General features: G+C 32.3%; 1 protein-coding gene across 3 annotated transcripts in view; it reads right to left on the bottom strand.

Annotated features, from left to right (window-relative positions):
- LOC114334574 (phosphoribosyl pyrophosphate synthase-associated protein 2) overlaps window positions 1–19,091 on the bottom strand; it is a 59,059-nt gene that overhangs the window by 18,355 nt on the left and 21,613 nt on the right. For all 3 annotated transcript variants that reach the window (XR_007697108.1, XM_050646874.1, XM_028284640.2), the window contains 3 exons: window positions 17,483–17,771; window positions 599–874; window positions 374–520 (listed from right to left, as the gene is read on the bottom strand). Coding sequence is in view for 2 of the 3 variants with exons in the window: in XM_050646874.1 (XP_050502831.1) it covers window positions 374–520; window positions 599–874; window positions 17,483–17,771 (712 nt within the window). In the remaining variant the exon portion in view is untranslated. The remainder of the gene's footprint in view (window positions 1–373; window positions 521–598; window positions 875–17,482; window positions 17,772–19,091) is intronic.

The raw sequence follows: 19,091 nt of genomic DNA, 5'->3' as shown, positions 1-19,091 counted from the left end.
TTTTCTAAAAAGTTTGGTTTTTGATGTATTGTTCTAGGACAAACCTCATTGAAAATATTGGCTAAAGAGCGAAGCCATGTTTTCCGTGAAAATGATCGATACGCTTTAACAAAAATAGCCATCGCGGTAAACTAAATTTTTTAAAAATAAAATAAATGGAATTTTGTACTCTCTATAGACTGAAGTTTAAAAGGTAGAAAAATAAAAAATATTGAAAATAGTCAAGCAACCACCTTTGGACCACTTGGCTTGGATTGACCCACCAGCAAAGAGATACATGGAAGGATCAGTCTCGAAGTTATTAGACCTTTTAGATTATATCTGCCTAAAAAATTGAATAACAACTATGTGATTTCTTTGGTGCTAAATTTACCTCATCAATGGGTGAATCTTCTATTAGACGTGGAGCGTCAGACGAAAGTAGACCATGGGTTGCCATAACATATATCTTATAAGCCCCACGTTCTTTAAGAACTTCAGCAGCTGCTACAAAAGAATGGACATCATCTATTAAGTCATCCTAAAAATTAAAAATGAAGTTAGTTTGATGACAAAACATTATTATCATCATGTTTGTTAAAGTATCATTGAAACTTACCACCATGATAGCTATTCGCCCTCCTACATCACCTACTACATTTATCGGAGGTTTTTCCTTAGCGATATGTACAGGCACACCTACTCCTGCATCCATAGTACGTGATCTTGGTAAGGTTGGTGGGGAATATCTTCCATCTACTTCATCAGAATCAGACTGTTTCTGTTCTCCATGAATAACAGCTATACCAAGACGAAGACGTTCAGCATATGAAGTGGCTTTACCAGTAGCAGCTGGATTTCTGGCTACTATTACTGAATTACGATAATCTGGAATCTTTAAATGATATTATATTAAAATGATATTATTATAACATTACAACAGATGCATCACGATTGATAAGATATACAGTGCTAGTCAAAAGTCCGTACCCCCCTCGTATCTTTTGAACGGTTATACCCATAATAGTGAAATTTGGAGGGAGGAAATAAACGGACGTAAACTTCTTAACTAGTCATGACAGGTGACGTAATAGTGACAGATGACGTTACAGAGCCACTGTGACCGATAATTTTAAATGGGACCTTATGACAAGTGATACCTCGTTTGAAAGGTATTCAAAATATCTATTCAGCCATACTAATTTTGTTTGAGATTAAGCTAATTTTGATGAATAAATGAAATAAATATAAAATTGTAGTTTCGTATTTAATTAACAAAAATTCAAAATTCCGCATATAATTACTTGTCAAAAAGCTTGACGTTAACGTAAAAACTACTAGATAATTGAAAATCGTAAACCTTTTTGACAAAAAAACCATAGGCGGACATTTGAATTTTTATTAATTAAATGCGGAACTAAAATATTATATTCATTTAATTTATTCACCAAAATCAAAATCAACTAAAACCTACAAAAATTAGTATGACTGATAAGGTATTTTGAATACCTTTCAAACGAGGTATCACTTGCCATAAGGTCCCATTTAAAATTATCGGTCACAGTGGCTCTGTAACGTCATCTGTCACTATTACGTCACCTGTCATGACTAGTTAAGAATCTCACGTCCGTTTATTTCCTCCCACCAAATTTCCCTATTATAGGTATAACCGTTCGAAAGATACGAGGGGAGTACGGACTTTTGACTAGCACTGTATACTATATAGTTCTTCCACTCTAACGTTTCCCATGCATGAAATTATTCATGAATTACTTTTTATAGCAGGTCTCTTTTTTACTCACATAAACTAGTATCGCAAAATTAAGCCGCTTGTCCATAGAACGATAAGTTAAACAACGATAAACAATATGGCATGTCGATACTTTGTTTGTTAGCTGGAGAGCTGGAAATGTTGACGCGGATCTAATCATCAATGACCAAAACTTCGAAGCGGTCAAAGAGTTCATATATCTAGGGACATTGGTTAAGCCCAATAATAACACATGAGGGGAAATAGAAAGGCGAATAATAATTGCAAACAGGTGTTATCATGATCTATCAAAGTACTTAGCTAACAAACGTGTCTCAAAAAACTCGTATAAGGCTGTATAGAACATTGATAGTCCCCGTTCTCATATATGGATCAGAGGAATGGACACTAACTAAAACAGATGAATCCACTTTATTGATTTTTGAAAGAAAGGTGCTACGCAAGATATTCGGAGCGGTCTGTAAGAACGGAATATGGAGACGTAGATATAACTTTGAACTGCAGAACATATACAAGCATACGTTTGGTGGAAAATATATTACCACTATAATTAAGCGAAACCGCCTGCAGGGGCAGGATATGTAGCCCGGGCCCCTGAATCGAACATGATAAAAAAGATTATAACAGCACAACCCGTGGGAATGAGAAGACGGGGTAGACCAAAGCTGAGGTGGATGGACGGGGTAACACAAGATACCGAGAAGATCGGAGTCGGCAACTGGAAAATGCAAGCAAGGGACAGAACAGAATGGCATAGAAAGCTTGAGAAGGTCGAGGCCCTCTAAGGGCTGTGGCACCAAGATGATGATGATGGATTTTAAGTAACAGTGACATTGGCGCATTGTTGTTTATTATTTGAGAGAGATAATTTGTACTTTATTGATACAATATACCAAAAGGCCATCGGCCGAATTCTTTCAGCCATACATTTCATTTATTATTTGATTTTATTGTTTATTTGGTTTTTCAAAATATTTAACTTTTAGTCTTTATATATGTTACTGTAATTCTTATTATCAAATAATTATTGTTAGAACGACTAACTACTTCTTCTTTTGCTTCATGTGCCACTCCTATCTGTTACAGTTACAAAGGCTCTATTAAAATATATTCGTTCCCACCTCTATACGTCGTTTAGGGCCGGTTGTTCGAACGCTAACCAACAATGATCATTATCAAATATTTAATTATTGTCACCAACTGTCAATGTCAACTTTGTTTGAGTTGATGAAAACATAATTGATTACAATTATGAAATTACTTAATCAATTATGTTAATAATTGTTATGTTAATTGATTAACTAATCTCATAATTATAATCAATTATGTTTTCAGCAACCCAATAAAAGTTAACATTGACAGTTTTGGTGACAGTAATTAAATATTTGATAGTGATCATTGTTGATTAGCGTTCGAACAACCGGCCCTAATGGCCGGTTGTTCGAACGCTAATCATAAATGATCATTATCAAATATTTAAATACTGTCACAACTGTCAATGTCAACTTTGATTGGATTGCTGAAAACGTAATTATTGATTACAATTATGAAATTAGTTAATCAATTATGTTTATAATTGTTATGTTAATTGATTTACTAATCTCATAATAATAATCAATTATGTTTTCAGCAACCCAACCAAAGTTGACATTGACAGTTGTGACAGTAATTAAATATTTGATAGTGATCATTGTTGATTAGCGTTCGAACAACCGACCCTTAGTTTTTTAAAAGTGCGTTATTCTGAAAGTCCGCTAATATCTCATTTGTCTTTGTCTTCATTTTACTGTCGTATCAAGCAGTGGTTTTTGCGAGGACCCATTGTACAAGGTAAACATTCTTTAATTGCTTTTTGCATCCCGGTAAAAAAATTGTCTTTTTAGTTTCCTAGATTCTAAACAATATTCTATTGTTTCAGGGTTGTCCGTTTGGAGTTTTGGTTTTGGCTGGTTTCCGTTTTGGAGTTTGGATTTTGGTTAGAGTTTTGGAGTTTGGTCACATGTTTTTTTGTTGGAGTTTCTGCATAGTTTCTGTACCTGGAAACTTTCCGTTTCGTCGAAGTAAAGAGGTTTACTTTCCGGTGGAGGCTGTCTGGAACGTCCTATGGTGAGACGTCTCCGAAAATCAAATGGTTTCTTTCTATCGGACGTGAATGTATGGGTCAAGTTCCATTGAACTTCTCTCTACCACGGTGTGCTGATCGCTGATGTGATTATCAGCCAACTAAAGTCTTCAGGGAGACTTTATCCAGGATTTTCTACCGCTACTGGTGAAAAAGCGGTAAAATATATATCTCAAATATTCTGGTACCTAATTTTTTTGGGTTTATTTAAATTTCAATGAACAGTACAAACATAAAAAACTAATTGGTTATTCTATTTTTAAACCATAAAATCTCACTACTTAGAACTTTTTATTTTCAACTTTTTACGAACTATATGTATGGCATTGTATATTTTCTTTTGTAAATTGTACTATATTTTTGAAAATTGTAATAAATAATTTGGTAGAATTTTTTTTTGCTTATTACATTATCTCTTTCCAGTTTCACTTCAAAGGGTAGTTGATTTAGGACGAAACAACATAAATTTTATATCAGGAAAGTTTAGTTATTTATATATTTGTTAATTTGCAGAAGAGTAAGACCGATGGCGCCCTCCATTTTGGTCTGTTCAAGATCTCTGTCTGTTTTTATTTATTTAATTTCTGTTTTATTCTTCCAGCTCTCCGTCTTCCACGCCCAAATTATTTCAGAAAGAAATCTGTTTTAATTTTATTCCTTTTTCTGGCCCTCGAATCCCACCTTCTTTTAGTCTCTTGTTTCTGGAGCTACTTAGCCGGTGCTCTATCCTATTCTTCTACCTTCCTTCTTCTCTATTCTATACTTTCTTCACTCATTTATAATTTCGCATCTTTTGTCTAAAGTTTGGAGTACTTGCGTGTTAGTGACGCGGTACATCCATGATATTTTGAGAATGCGCCTATAGCACCACATCTCGAATGCTTCGATGTTTTTTATGATCGACTGTTTTAGTGTCCAAGCCTTAACTCCATGTAATAGGGTGGAAAAGACATAACACCGCAGCATTCGTATTCGTAACTTTATGTTGATATCACGAGTGCAAAAGAGTTTGCGTATTCTATTAAAGACTGATCTAGCAATTTTTATTCTACATTTAATCTCTTTTGTTTGATCAGTATCGTCTGTGAAACAAGCACCTAGATATTTATAACAGGACACACACTCAATTGCCGTATTGTCTATTAAAAAATTAGCTCTGATGTTCTTTGATTTCGCGATTACCATAAATTTAGTTTTTTTCAAATTAATTTTCAAGCCGTAACTGTTACAGTATATATTGAGACTTTGAACGATATGTTGTAGTTGTACTAGCGTTCCCGATAGGAGAACCGTATCGTCAGTATACCTTATATTGTTGATCGTCTCACCATTTATTATCAGACCAACATCTTCCATGAGTGCTTGTTGACAGATGGCTTCACTATACAGATTAAATAAAAGTGGCGATAATATACATTCCTGTCTGACTCCTCGATGTCTATATTTTTGTTTATTAAAACTTGCCTTAGTGGTTCACCTTAGTGGTAACTTGCCGTAGACTAACTACTGTCCTCTCGTAATTTGATTACTTCCGGTAAATACCTATGTATTTCTTAAGCAAAAGTGACGAGTAATATTTATGAGTGTAGCTATAGTTCCGTCGAATAGAAACTAATTTGTTTATTTTCGAGATTACCGTTTAACTTTTCGTTGTTGTTTTTTTAAATTTATTCATTACCGTTCTATATTATTTATCTTTATACGAGTAATAGTCGGTATGATGTTTAAGCTGTTTAATGTTGAGTTCATCAATTTCCTCAATAGTGAAAAAATATTAAACACTTCAATAAAATAACTTTATAATACGTCCACGGGATAATAGCCATTTTCTAATTATTACCACTGACAATACGTGACATATCAATGATACACATGGACGTACGTTTCACTTTATCCTTTGATTTAACTTAAGCGCTTATAGCCTTCTAATTGCCAAGATAATTTATGGTCCAATTCACTAAGTGGATAATTATTGTGCTTTGTTTCAATATTTCCCGTTTTTTAAACTATGAAATTATATTTTTTCCGTTACATTGCTTTTAAGCTTCATACGTATCAAGATTACACTGTATGGCAACATCAACTACAGGTCCCTTCTTTTACTACTGTTCAAGATCTTAAATAGTATATGCAGTTATATCAACTACTTAATAAGATCGGACTGTTTGTACCACCTTGCTCCACTAGACAAGTGCGAACATTTTATGTACCCTTCCATAGGTTATTCTCTTTTTCATTTATACCCAGAGCCTTGAATCTAGCTAATTCCCTTCACAATATACAACTGTTTGACAACTCCATCAGTCGTTTTAAAAGCAATTTCATCATCATCATCTTGGTGCTACAGCCCTTAGAGGGCCTCAAACTTCTCAAGCTTTCTACGCCATTCTGTTCTGTCCCTTGCTTGCATTTTCCAGTTGCCGACTCCGATTTTCTCGGCATCCTGTGTTACCCCGTCCATCCACCTCAGCTTTGGTCTACCCCGTCTTCTCATTCCCACGGGTTGCGCTGTTAGAATCTTTTTTATCATGTTCGATTCAGGGGCCCGGGCTACATGTCCTGCCCACTGCAGGCGGTTTCGCTTAATTATAGTGATAATATCTTTTCCACCAAACGTATGCTTGTAGATATTCTGCAGTTCAAAGTTATATCTACGCCTCCATATTCCGTTCTCACAGACCCCTCCGAATATCTTACGTAGCACCTTTCTTTCAAAAATCGACAGAGCGCATTCATCTGTTTTAGTTAGCGTCCATGCCTCTGATCCGTATGTGAGAACGGGGACTATCAATGTTCTATACAGCCTTATACGAGTTTTTTTAGACAGATGTTTGTTAGCTAAGTATTTGATAGACTATGATAACACCTGTTTGCAATTATTATTCGTCTTTTTATTTCCTCTGATGTGTTATTATTGGGGTTAACCGATGTCCCTAGATATATGAACTCTTTGACCGTTCGAAGTTTTGGTCATTGATGATTAGATCTGCGTCAACATTTCCAGCTCTTGTGTTTGTGTTAGTCGCCATGAATTTTGTTTTATTTCGATTTATATGTAACCCCATTTGTTCTGCTGCTGCTACTAGCTCGGTTAGGATTTCCTCAGTTCTCGCTCTGGTTCTTGTTATAATGTCCACGTCGTCTGCATATGCTAGAATTTGGACAGATCTATTGAATATTGTTCCCCTGCTATCTATATTAGCGTCTCGTACGACTTTTTCTAATGCTACATTAAAAAGTTGACACGCCAGCGCATCTCCCTGCCTTAACCCCCTATGTATTTCAAATGGGGTTGACGAGTCGTTTTGAATTTTTACTGCTGATATCATCTTCGCCATTGTCACTTTTATCATGCATATGAGTTTTTTTGGAATTCCTAACTCATTCATAGCGTTGTAGAGACTTGGTCTTAATACACTGTCATAAGCAGCTTTAAAATCGACAAAAATATGGTACATATCTATGTTAAACTCTTGCGCTTTTTCCAGGATCTGTCGTAGTGTAAAGATCTGGTTAATGGTTGAACGTCCACGCCTGAATCCTGCCTGATATTCTCCTAGAAACGTTTCGGTATAAGGTTTCAATCTCTCGTGCAAAATGTTTGACAAATTATTTTTGTATTCAAGTATTTGTTTTCTATATTCTATTATGTTATTGTTATCATCTGTATTCGCGGAGTGCAAGTACTTGGAAGGGGAAACGAGAAACTACCCTGCGCGAGTCGCGGAGAAATATTGCAACTATCTTAAATAATTCATATTGTCAATTGAAATTGTCAAAATGAAGCAGAAAAATTATATATTGCTCCACAATAATGATATGATATGCAATTATTATATAAAGGTAAATTTAATTAATTTTATTTTGCTTGCAGTACTGCATTTTAATAACTAATTTTATTTACTACATACAATTGTTGACGTTTTCATAACATTACCTGAATCTTATTTTTTCTTCTTATTATTTTTTTGGACTATGGCCTTGACAATTATCCAGTAACCAGGACTAATATAATTGGCCAATATAATTAAAAGTGCGAATTTTCGTATAGAGCGTAGAAATAGGGGTCGCTTTGCCGAACTTGCACGGTCCCAATAGTAAGTATTTATGTAATACTTTATAATCAATTAAAAAATATAATTATTTTTATAGAATTGGGCTTGCCCGTAAATAAATAAATATTTCGCACACTTCCTTGAGGAATACTTAAATTGTGAGGAATTTTATGTTCAGAGAGTCCTTTCTTATAGGTCGCAAGAATGGAATTTTATAAATTGTTAGATAAACCCTTTCCGCAAACCATTCTGACAAGGTCCTAAATTAAATCAACTTCATACATTATTTCTTCAACACACACTTGCAAACATAATTTGCAGAAAAAATTATGCAAGATATTTTATTGGAAAAATAAATACTTATCATTGATTGAGTGATGGTTCAATTAATTTGCACCATGGCATTACTTTTTCTTTTTGTTTATTTTATAATCAATACAATTAATAAGATATTAGTAATTGTTGATTAACTGGCAAATCTACATATAGTACAACCTCCGTTAACCGAAATAATTTGGGGGGTGGGGGGAGGAGGAGACCGCTTCGGAAAACACTCTAAACATGTTCATTTTCCTTAATTTTATTGCTTTTTTTAAATTTACATAGGTACTTTTTATTAACAAAATTATTGAAAATGTCAGCCATTTCAGTTAAACGATGTTTCGGTTAGCGGATACTTTACTGTAGTATCAAATAATCTTAATCATATCCGTCTAATTTATAATAGTTAAATAAATTCTAATTCTGAAAAATAAAATTGTATTGTATGTTGTTTTGGTCCAATTCATATGTGACTGGGTTCATAGAACATATGATATGGGGTTGTAAAAATATAGCTATTGATAAAAAAATATAAGTAATATTAATGGACAGTTTCACCAAAGACAAGCAGTAGTTTATTCCGTGAATAAAGTTATTCAACCAATAAACTGACACATCTACGTTTCACTAACTTCAAATAACATTTTATTTATTTATTAAACAAATAAGTACATATTTACTCTTTAAATAAATTGACAAGTTAATCTCGCTTTAAATATCTATAACAAAGAAAATTCGTCAGACTAAATTATCAGAATTGTATTGAAAGACAGTGAAAATATAATCGACTAATAAATTTTATTCCAAGAATAAACTATTCATTGATTTATTTGTTGTTAGTGAAACTGGCCCTAAGTGATTGAAACATGTGGACAGGCGCAGTTAGTGATGTAAGAAGAGAATATTCTCAAGAGAGAATATTCTTAGTGTGTAATAGCCACTTTACACGATGCAACTAATTGCGCAATTAATTGCACAATTTTTTGCAGCAATAGAAATTGCATCGTGTCATACGCGAATTCCACAGAAAAGCTGCAACTTCTTGCAGCAAGAAGTTGCAGCTAAATAGAACATGTCCTATTTTTCATGCAATTTTTTCTGCAATTTGGTTATATTTTTAGTAACTTTTAAGGCTACACTGTTTGTTTTGACATTGTGTCATCCTAAATTTCAAACTAAACAATTTTTGACAAAACTAGAGGAACTTTTTACCAATTTCACGCTTCACAGATAACATTATTCTGGTGGATAACTTTAATTATGCAACATAAGGATTAAAGAAACTATATTCTATTTTTATTTCTTTTGTATTTAACAACTTGTTTCCTTTTGTAAATGAATAATGTATTATAGGTATACTTGCATTAGGTATTAATTGATTTTGTTATACATAATACATATTATAATTTTCTCAAACTAACATTTTTAATCTAATATATCTGATAACTCTACTCAAAAAATTACATTTTTAATTTATAAAAACAACATAACCTAAAATTTATGGTATGTCAAAGTTTCTGTCCATTTCATGTCAGTTTATGCAATAGGGAACTTGCACATTTTTTTTGTTACATAATAATGTTCAGTTTTGTTTAAAAATGAGATTTCCAAAATTTCACGCTTCAAAAACTCGTAATAACTTAGAAATACATATTTAAAGTCTTCTGCGGTATAAAATAGTTCATACGACCCGTGACGTCACATAGTTTTACATTAGTTATTATTATGGTTATATTTCGCTGTGTCTAGGTACACTCTAACGTGTACGCAAATAAAAAAAGTTAGGTACACGCGAATTAAACTTGATCAAGCCAGTGACTTATTATTTAACGTGCGCAGTGACTGTATATTTTGGTACATGCTATTTTGATATGTTTAGTGTTTGTTTGATAGAAAAATACTTGTTAAGGGAAGGGAAGCAGAACTATTTAGATGTTTCAAACTTAATTGTAATAAATCAATGTATATATAAAAGTATATATTTAGGTTAGCAAAATATGTATTTAGTTGATATGACACGTACAAAATATTGCTAAAATAATTTTTATACGTAAGTTAATTATTATAATCAACTATTCTAAATGGGAAATAAGCCACAATTTAACTAACAAAATGATTTTTTTAACGTTTCGACGTCCAAATCGGATGTCATTGTCAAAATACAAAAATTAGTCAGATTAAATAAATTATTAGAAAAATTTTTTACTAAGCAACATCATTTTTGTTTAATTTAATAATATTTTGTATTTTGAAAACGACGTCCGATTTAGACGTCGAAACGTTAATAAAATCAGTTTTTGGTTAAATTGTGGCTTAGTTCCCATTTAGAATAGTTGATTACAAAAATGCCACAAGGATAATAGCTTCAGAACAAGTTAATTATTATTGTGAAAGCTTTAGGTCTTCTTTTTATATTAATCTTTTACGGTAATACATACTATTTCATTTATAACTAAAAAAAATATATATTAACTTATAGTCTCTTATCTTTTTCGTACTGTTTTAAAATGTTCTTAAACTCATTAAAAGAACTAAATAATTGTCCACACTCCGTAGTTAATTTAAAAACAAACACTAAACAAATAAAAAATAAGAAATCACTGACACTTTAACTTTTTTATTTGCGTACACGGTAACGTATACCTAGACACAACCTTATATTTAGGTATATTCTTCTTCTCCTTCTTTAGTTTATTGGCCTCCACCTACTTGGGTATTTGGCAAGCTCATCGTCGTGGAATAAGTCAAAAATATTTATATTCTAATGACATTTATCGTATGTCATTGTAATAATATATACCAGTTTGTTAAAATTGTAGTTTTATACTGTTTTTGAAGGAAAGGAACGAAGGTTTACTATTGAAAATAAAACCATTTTGTAAAAGTACGAATTTTTCTATGAATAGTTCAAATGATCAAAAACAATTGTAACGTCACACAAATGTATTTTCTACTGACGTTTATAACGTCTAATTTAAAATTCTGTTTACTTTATTGGAAAAATGTAAATGTAAAACCAAGTGACGTCACGAAGCGTTTTGGACCACCTGTTTTAATTTGAATTTTTAATTGTCTTTAGGGGCCAAACGAAAGACAAACAAAACTTTTTTATCTTTGATACATGTTTTAAATTATGTTGTGTTGTGATTTATAACATTTTTTTCGAATTTAAAAATTTATGCAAGTTCCCTATTACTTGCACCGTGTAATCACTTTATTGCAGAAAGCTAGTTGCAACTTATTGCAGAAGTTCTTGCTGCAAGAACTTGTGCAATAAATTTCGCAGTTACTTGCATCGTGTAAAGTGGCTATAATATGACCTAGTGTGATGCATTAGGTCAAGCAACCCGACACCTACAAGAATAATAATTGACGACGTAGAACTGGAAGGTGTCGACACCTTCATATACTTAGGCTCGCTGCTAACTAAAGATAACAATGTCAGTGAAGAAATTAAAAGAAATTATGACTCTTTATAATAAAATTGCAAATTTAGGAAAAAACATCATTATATCATGGATAAAGGGACACGCAGGCATTAGGGGTAACGAAATAGTAGACAGGCTAGCCAAATCCGCCCTAGAAATAGGCGAAGAACTTCCCATGAACTTACTACCCATTTCGGATATTGATATTATTAGTAGACGACACCAAAAAGAAAATTGACAAAGGTATTATCGAAACACGAGAACTGGTAGTAATTACAAACAAATGCGACCTGAAATTCCCATTAAAAGATGGTTTCATTCTGTATCAAATCGCCATTTTATAAGAGTTATAAATAGATTGAGATGTAATCATGCTCTTACCCCCCTTCATATGTACAGTCTGGGTCTCACAGAGTCACCTAACTGTGAGTGTGGAAAAGAAGGTAATCTACTACATATTCTCCTCGAATGTTCACATCAATCAGTAAATATAAACAAATTTTATGATAATCTTAATATATTAAAAATTCCACTTCCCGTCTACCTGAACAATTTGATATTTTCTGAAGATATTAATATATTAAAAACAATTTACGAACATATCAAAAATTGTAAATATAGATTGTAGCAATAAAATTTACCCTGTATTTAAGAAATTTTGTTAAAACAAAGCAGGCATGTTTGTTAAAACAAAACAAACATGTTTGTTTTGTTGTTATTTTGTTTTAAATAATCCTGTAGATTTAAGTAATTATTGTATATTATAATTGAAAAAAGAAAAGAACAAAAAAAAGAAAAAGAAAAGAAAAAAAAAAAGAAAAAAAAAAACAGAAAAAATAAAAAAACAGAAAAAATAAAAAAAGAAAAAAAAAAGCAAAAAAAAAACTAAGAAGATGTAAACCTCCGCGAGGTTGAATCGGGTTTACGTCTTAGCGTAGTACAAAAAAAAACAATTTATAAAAAATAACAATAAAAAAATTAATAAAAAAAAAAACAAAAATTAACAATATAAAAAAAATGCAAAAAAATACAAAAAAAAATAAAAATTTACAAAAAAAAAAAATGAACAACCAAAATAGAGTATTATTTAGATAATAATTGTAGATAATAATGTTAGTTTGTTATGTATTTAGAGTTAGAAATACAGAAAAAATTCCTCTGATTGAAAAATCAAATTTGTTTGTTTTTAAAATAACAAAATGTCTGGCTAATTGGCTCGGCCAAGGCCATCAAATTCACTCAAAAAAAAAAAAAAGAAATTAAAAGAAGAATAGTGCTCGCCAAAAAGTGAGCCCCTTAAAGCACAAGTGGTGTAACTCCATTTTCCATTAAATTTTAGTTAAGGTCTAAATCGTGTTCCACAACAAGTATTTTATATTAGCACAAATGGTTTAAGTTATAAGTCATATAGTAACCTTGTAGATAGGCAACACATTTTGTGTTGTCAGTAGAGTCACCTATCTGTTGACAGCCAAAGTGAAGTACAAGGGATATACACCACTGTTCCTGCAACTGTTTTTGTTTTCACACGTGTTTGTGGATACCGAAAAATCAGCTTCTAATATATCCTACTATAGTCCAGGGTATTAATAAGGTTTTTTCCATGACACTCGAGCAGCCAGGGTACTGAAGCGTTTTTTCGACAGGTAATACCTATAAGAGCAAATTGTAACTATTTCCTGCGTAGGATCTGGCGGCCATTTTTATTTATAAACAATTAACTGTCAAAAAATGGCATTTTTCCTTATTTTTTCAAATCAATGGAAAACGGTGAAACTTATGGTTTTTTTAGTACAAATATCTTAGAGATTATGGAAAAAGCTTTAAAATGACGTATTACAAAGTTTGATATACTCATTTATTGTTAATATAATTGAGAAAAAAGGTCGGAATTGCGAAAAAAATTAATTTCGCAATATCTATTATAAAAATTAGTGTACAGCTTTGAAATTTTTGTCATATAAGGGTTCTTTGGTGCTTAATATGTGATAAAAATTTCAAAGCGATTCATTCAATTGTTTAAATTTTATTCAAATTGTTTATCCCAGAGAGCATTTTTTTTGCAATAACATAAGTCAGAAAAAAATGAAGTTAGAACCATTCCACAGGTGTCAAATGAAAGAGCATGAGCTATATTTTCAACTTGGTTTAAAAAAAGTGAATAAAAAATGCATTTATTAGTAATAAATAATTATGCAAAAGTATCGTAAATCTTTCCTTATAAACTTTTTATTTTGTTATATAAGAAATTATATATATTTATTACAATTTTTAATCAAGTATGATATAAATAACATTACTTGGTAGTTGTGCACTTAAAACAGAGTAAAAAAAGTTATTTTTTTTGGAAAAAGTTATTCAAAAAGTCTATAAGGGAAGATTTACATACTTTTGCATAATTATTTATTACTAATAAATGCATTTTTTATTCGCTTTCTCTAAACCAAGTTGAAAATATAGCTCATGCTCTTCCATTTGACACCTGTGGAATGGTTCTAACGTCATTTTTTTCTGACTTATGTTATTGCAAAGAAAATGCTCTCTGAGATAAACAATTCGAATAAAATTTAAACAACTCAATGGATCGCTTTGAAATTTTTATCACATATTAAGCACCAAAGAACCCTCATTTGACAAAAATTTCAAACCTGTACACTAATTTTTACAGCAGTTATTGCGAAAATATTTTTTTTGCAATTCCGACCTTTTTTCTCAATTATATTAACAATAAATGAGTATATCAAACTTTGTAATATGTCATTTTAAAGCTTTTTCCATAATCTCAACGATATTTGTACTAAAGAAATCATAAGTTTCATTGTTTTCAATTGATTTGAAAAAAAAAAAGGAGAAAATGCCATTTTTTGACAGTTAATTGTTTATAAATAAAAATAGCCGCTAGATCCTACGCAGGAAATAGTTACAATTTGTTCCTATAGGTATTACTTGTCGAAAAAACGCTTCAGTACCCTGGCTGCTGAAGTGTCACGAACAGGGTATATTTTTGTCTTATTACCCTGGTCTACTATGCCTTTTCTTTTGACTTAGAAAAGTCTTTATCTTTTCCACGTCTAACATGTCAAATGGCCTACTATAAACGTAATTTGTACGTCTACAATTTAGGTTGCCATGAGCTTTCAACAAAAAAGGGATTAATGTATTGTTGGGATGAAGTAACTGGATCTAAAGGTTCGCAAGAAATGGGCGCTTGTTTAGTCAAACACATACAAACACGAGCGTCAAAAGCAAAATATGTTATGTATAGTGATACGTAACAGTAATTGGAAAATAGCCCTAACATTATTAAAACTGGTGTTAAGTGAAGACAACAATATTGAAATCATAGACCAAAAGTCTATGCAAAGTGGTCATTTCTTTCTTCCCAATGACTGTGATTTTGCTTCTATCGAGTATTACAGCAAAACGCTATAAACCTTTTGTTCCACTGATTGGTACAGTATTATTTATTGCCAAGTCAAGGAAGAAAAATCCTTTCCAAGTTACCGTTATGACGAATAATGATTTTTTGTCTGTGGACACATTGTTGAAGTCAATCACTAAAAGAAAGAATGACACGGAAAAACACGCAGTATCATGGTTAAAAATGCAGTGGATTCGATACCAAAAGATTACTCCATTCACATTACTTTTTAAGGAAACCCTTAAGGGATGAAATGCCATTCTTTGAGCTAGACCTAAACCCGGGATCTAAAAAATGACGACCAGGATCCTTAGCTAATATAGATCAACCAAAACTATACAGTGGACCTCGACCTGTGACCAAAGAGAAGAAAAAGGATATGAAAGACTTTTCCCTTTTATTCAATCCATTCATCATCCCTATTTTGAGAATCTGTTTACTTCAGAAGATGCTCAAAACATAGGGCCACTGCAGGTAGATGTCAATATTGAAGATGAGTAAAAATTTTATAAGTTAAGTGTTGTTAACTGCAATATTAAATGTATGTTAAATAAAATGTTTACTTTTTTAACAATATTAAATGTATGTTCAATAAAATGGTCATAGTTTTATCAGTAATAATTAAAACAAACCTTTCTTAATACATCTTCGAAAGAAAAAACTTAAATACTACATTCTTGAATTTTTTATAAGAATTGCAGTAAAACATTACATAACTCAAAACAAGGTTAATGTGAGTTACACCACTTGTGCTTTAAGGGGCTCAAGTGTTACTATGGCTTAAGAAGACAGATGGCCTCAAAAATGCCTAGAAAAATTAAACTGACTGTATACAAAACACTAATAAGACCAGTGCCAACATATGGTTCAGAAACTTGGTCACTTACACAGAATGACCAAGAACTGCTCAAACGTTTTGAGCGAAAAATACTAAGACGAATATACGGAGGCATAAAAGAACAATGTTTGTGGCGCAGGCGTTACAACTTTGAGTTGTATAGAAGTTTTGGAGAACCTGACGTAAAATTCATTAAGGTAGCACGCCTTAGATGAATATGTCATGTAATCAGACGAGAGGAACATGCCATCGTCAGAAAAGTTTTTGACCGAAGAGGGCCGATAGGACAACGAACAAGAGGAAGACCGAGACTTAGGTACAAAGACAACCTACAAAATGATTTGAAATCCATTGGAATTAGAGCATGGAGAAGAGTTGCCAGAGACAGGGGCGAATGGAGGATTGTTCTGAAGAAGGCTTTGGCTCATAAAGAGCTGTAACGCCACTGATGATGATGATGAATATTCTCGAGAACGAGAATATTTTCAAGAATATTCTCGGCGAGAATTTTCTAATTCTAAACTGTCAGCTAATATTTTTGTTCTATTACTTCGGATTTACAAAAACCGAAATAAAAATAAAAACTAGATACTTAGGGGTCAAATTATTATAATTTAAAAAATATGTATATTGTTTTTGCCAATTCACCTAGTATATTTTTTGCACCCCAAACATTATTATTCTAGAAGCCCAAACACCTATTTGCCGCTCCGCTCACGAAATGTTTATTCGCTTTGGCTGGCCGAGGAATCACGCGATTTTAGATAAAATCCCAAAAATGAAGTAGCCGGGGCTGGGAAATCCCATGAACTACTAGCTAGGGTGTTTACAGTGTCACCATTTATTGTTTTGGTGATATATTAACGTGCAAATATTTAGAATCGATCGAAGTAAAGCATGCCTTCATCCAGTGCAGCTACTGAAAGAAGTTTCAGTACTTATGGTTTTATCCACTCCTCTAAAAGAAACCGGCTTACTGCTGAACGGGCTGGTAAGGTAACTTTTATTGCTCACAATTTAAAATTGTTAGACATATCAATCCATGACTGAGCTGGCGACTCGTGAAAAACAAAATCCCACAACTTCCTATTAGTACATTGAAATACAGAATGTAGGTGACGAGGATGAGCTAACGATGGAAATATATTCTGAATCTGAGACCTCATCTTATTCAGATTAGATCACCACAACCGTTATTTTCTGTTAAAAGAATGAGAAAGAAGAAAATTTTTTATCAAATAAATTTTGTGTGGTCTGTTGTGTTTGTATTTTTTTATATAATAAAGAACACTGTTGTTTCGTCTCATAATTTTGTATATAATTTCATGATTTTTAATACCCTATTTCATCTTTAACAATATCCCTAAGTGCGTCATAGGGTTCATTCTCAGAAAATTCTCCATATCGAGAATATACTCGAGAATATTCTCCGATGTTTCATTCTCGAGAATTTTCCAACACTAGGTGCAGTACGCATAGATTTAAAAATAATGGCTATAGTTATGGCCACGACGTTACTGATATCATTTACAATACGGGGAACTTACACTTTCTTGAATATACTGAAGAAGAAAAGGACTTGCTCTCAAGTTATCTACTGGGCAATCGAAAAATCCTTGGATTTCCTTTTGATGCAGGTCCATTGTTATAATATGTGTTAATCCAGAATTGCACATCATTTGAGCTAACAATTTTGTGACAATACTACCTCTCTTCCTCATCTTGCACTGTTTACTGTATGGTAGGTAAGGAATCACTCCAACAATAGATTTTGCTGATGAAGTTTTACAAGCATAGGCCATTATAAGCAACTCCATTATGTTGTTGTTGACATCTCTGAAAAAGTATAAAAATCTATTATAGGCGAACCGAAATGGGAATAGACATTGTGCGCTAGCAAATTTCAAATTACAGAGGAGAGCACTCAGATAATCAACAACTGCTTAGCTGTTTATGTGGATAGTTTTATTATGGGGCTGATTAGCGACTTTGACAAGTTTTATATAAAATCTCAATTTTTAATATTAGTGATTTTGAATTTTCTAATTGTTCATTTAAGGGCACCCAAAGTCCCATTTAACGACAATGTTAACATTATGTCACATAGCTCTGTAACCAAAGCACTTAGAGACCTATTTTTTTTTTATTTTGAAACTATACTAAATTTGCAACCAAGATGCAGTAGAAATAAACAAACCAAGACACGTTAAGTGCTACTAGGAGTACTCCCGAATCATAATTTACAATGTATAAACTTTGGAAATCATGATTTGGGATTTAGAATATATATACATTGTAAATTATGATTCGGGAGTGCTCCTAGTAACATTCAAAGTGTCTTGGATTGTTTATTTCTACTGCATCTTGATTGTAAATTTAGTATAGATACACACACCGGCAAAATTAGCCGAACACGTTAAAAATGGGACATGTTTGATGTCTCGTATTTCATAAACCAGTAGTCCGATTTGAGTGATTCTTTTAGTACGTTATAGCCTTATTATTTAAGAATATCGTTGTAATAATATTGTTGCTAGACATGTAAATACCATTTTATACCGGGTGTACCAATCATACTGTGTTTTTTTCTTAAAGTTTGGAACACCCTGTGGAATATTCTAGCATATGTAAAATATTAGAATTAATACTCGATTGTAGACTTAGGCTTGCTTAATATTTTCCTTTTCGATTCATTTAGTTATATGAGATAATAAAAAAGTTATGTGCGTTAAAAACTATCCATGTCTTTCATCAATAAATCCTCATAGTAGGGGAGGAAAGTATACTAAATTTGCAGTTACTCGAGCGTTATGGGAACCTATTGGATTGTGAAGAGTATGTGCTAAAATCAGAAAAAGGTTAAGTTAAGTTTTCCATAAAGTGGGGGACTTTTCAATTTTTAATTTAATTTTCCATTTGAAACAATCATTTTTCTCCGATTATAGCGCTATCTATCCGTAATTCGAAAAAATATGTCGAATAAAAGTTGCTTATTTTTACGTAAAGAATCCAAATCTGCAATAAAAATTGGGGGCTCCTATTCAATATTTTAAATTAAATCCCCCACCCCACCTCCGTGGGGCTCGTGACACCCCACGCAGAGGGGTAGGGGGTAAATTAAAAATTATAAATACGAACCCTGCGATATTTTGCGAA

The sequence above is a fragment of the Diabrotica virgifera genome, chromosome 3 (genome assembly GCF_917563875.1).
Source record: "Diabrotica virgifera virgifera chromosome 3, PGI_DIABVI_V3a".
NCBI classification, from domain to species: domain Eukaryota; kingdom Metazoa; phylum Arthropoda; class Insecta; order Coleoptera; family Chrysomelidae; genus Diabrotica; species Diabrotica virgifera.
This window is presented reverse-complemented; position numbering and strand designations above follow the sequence as displayed.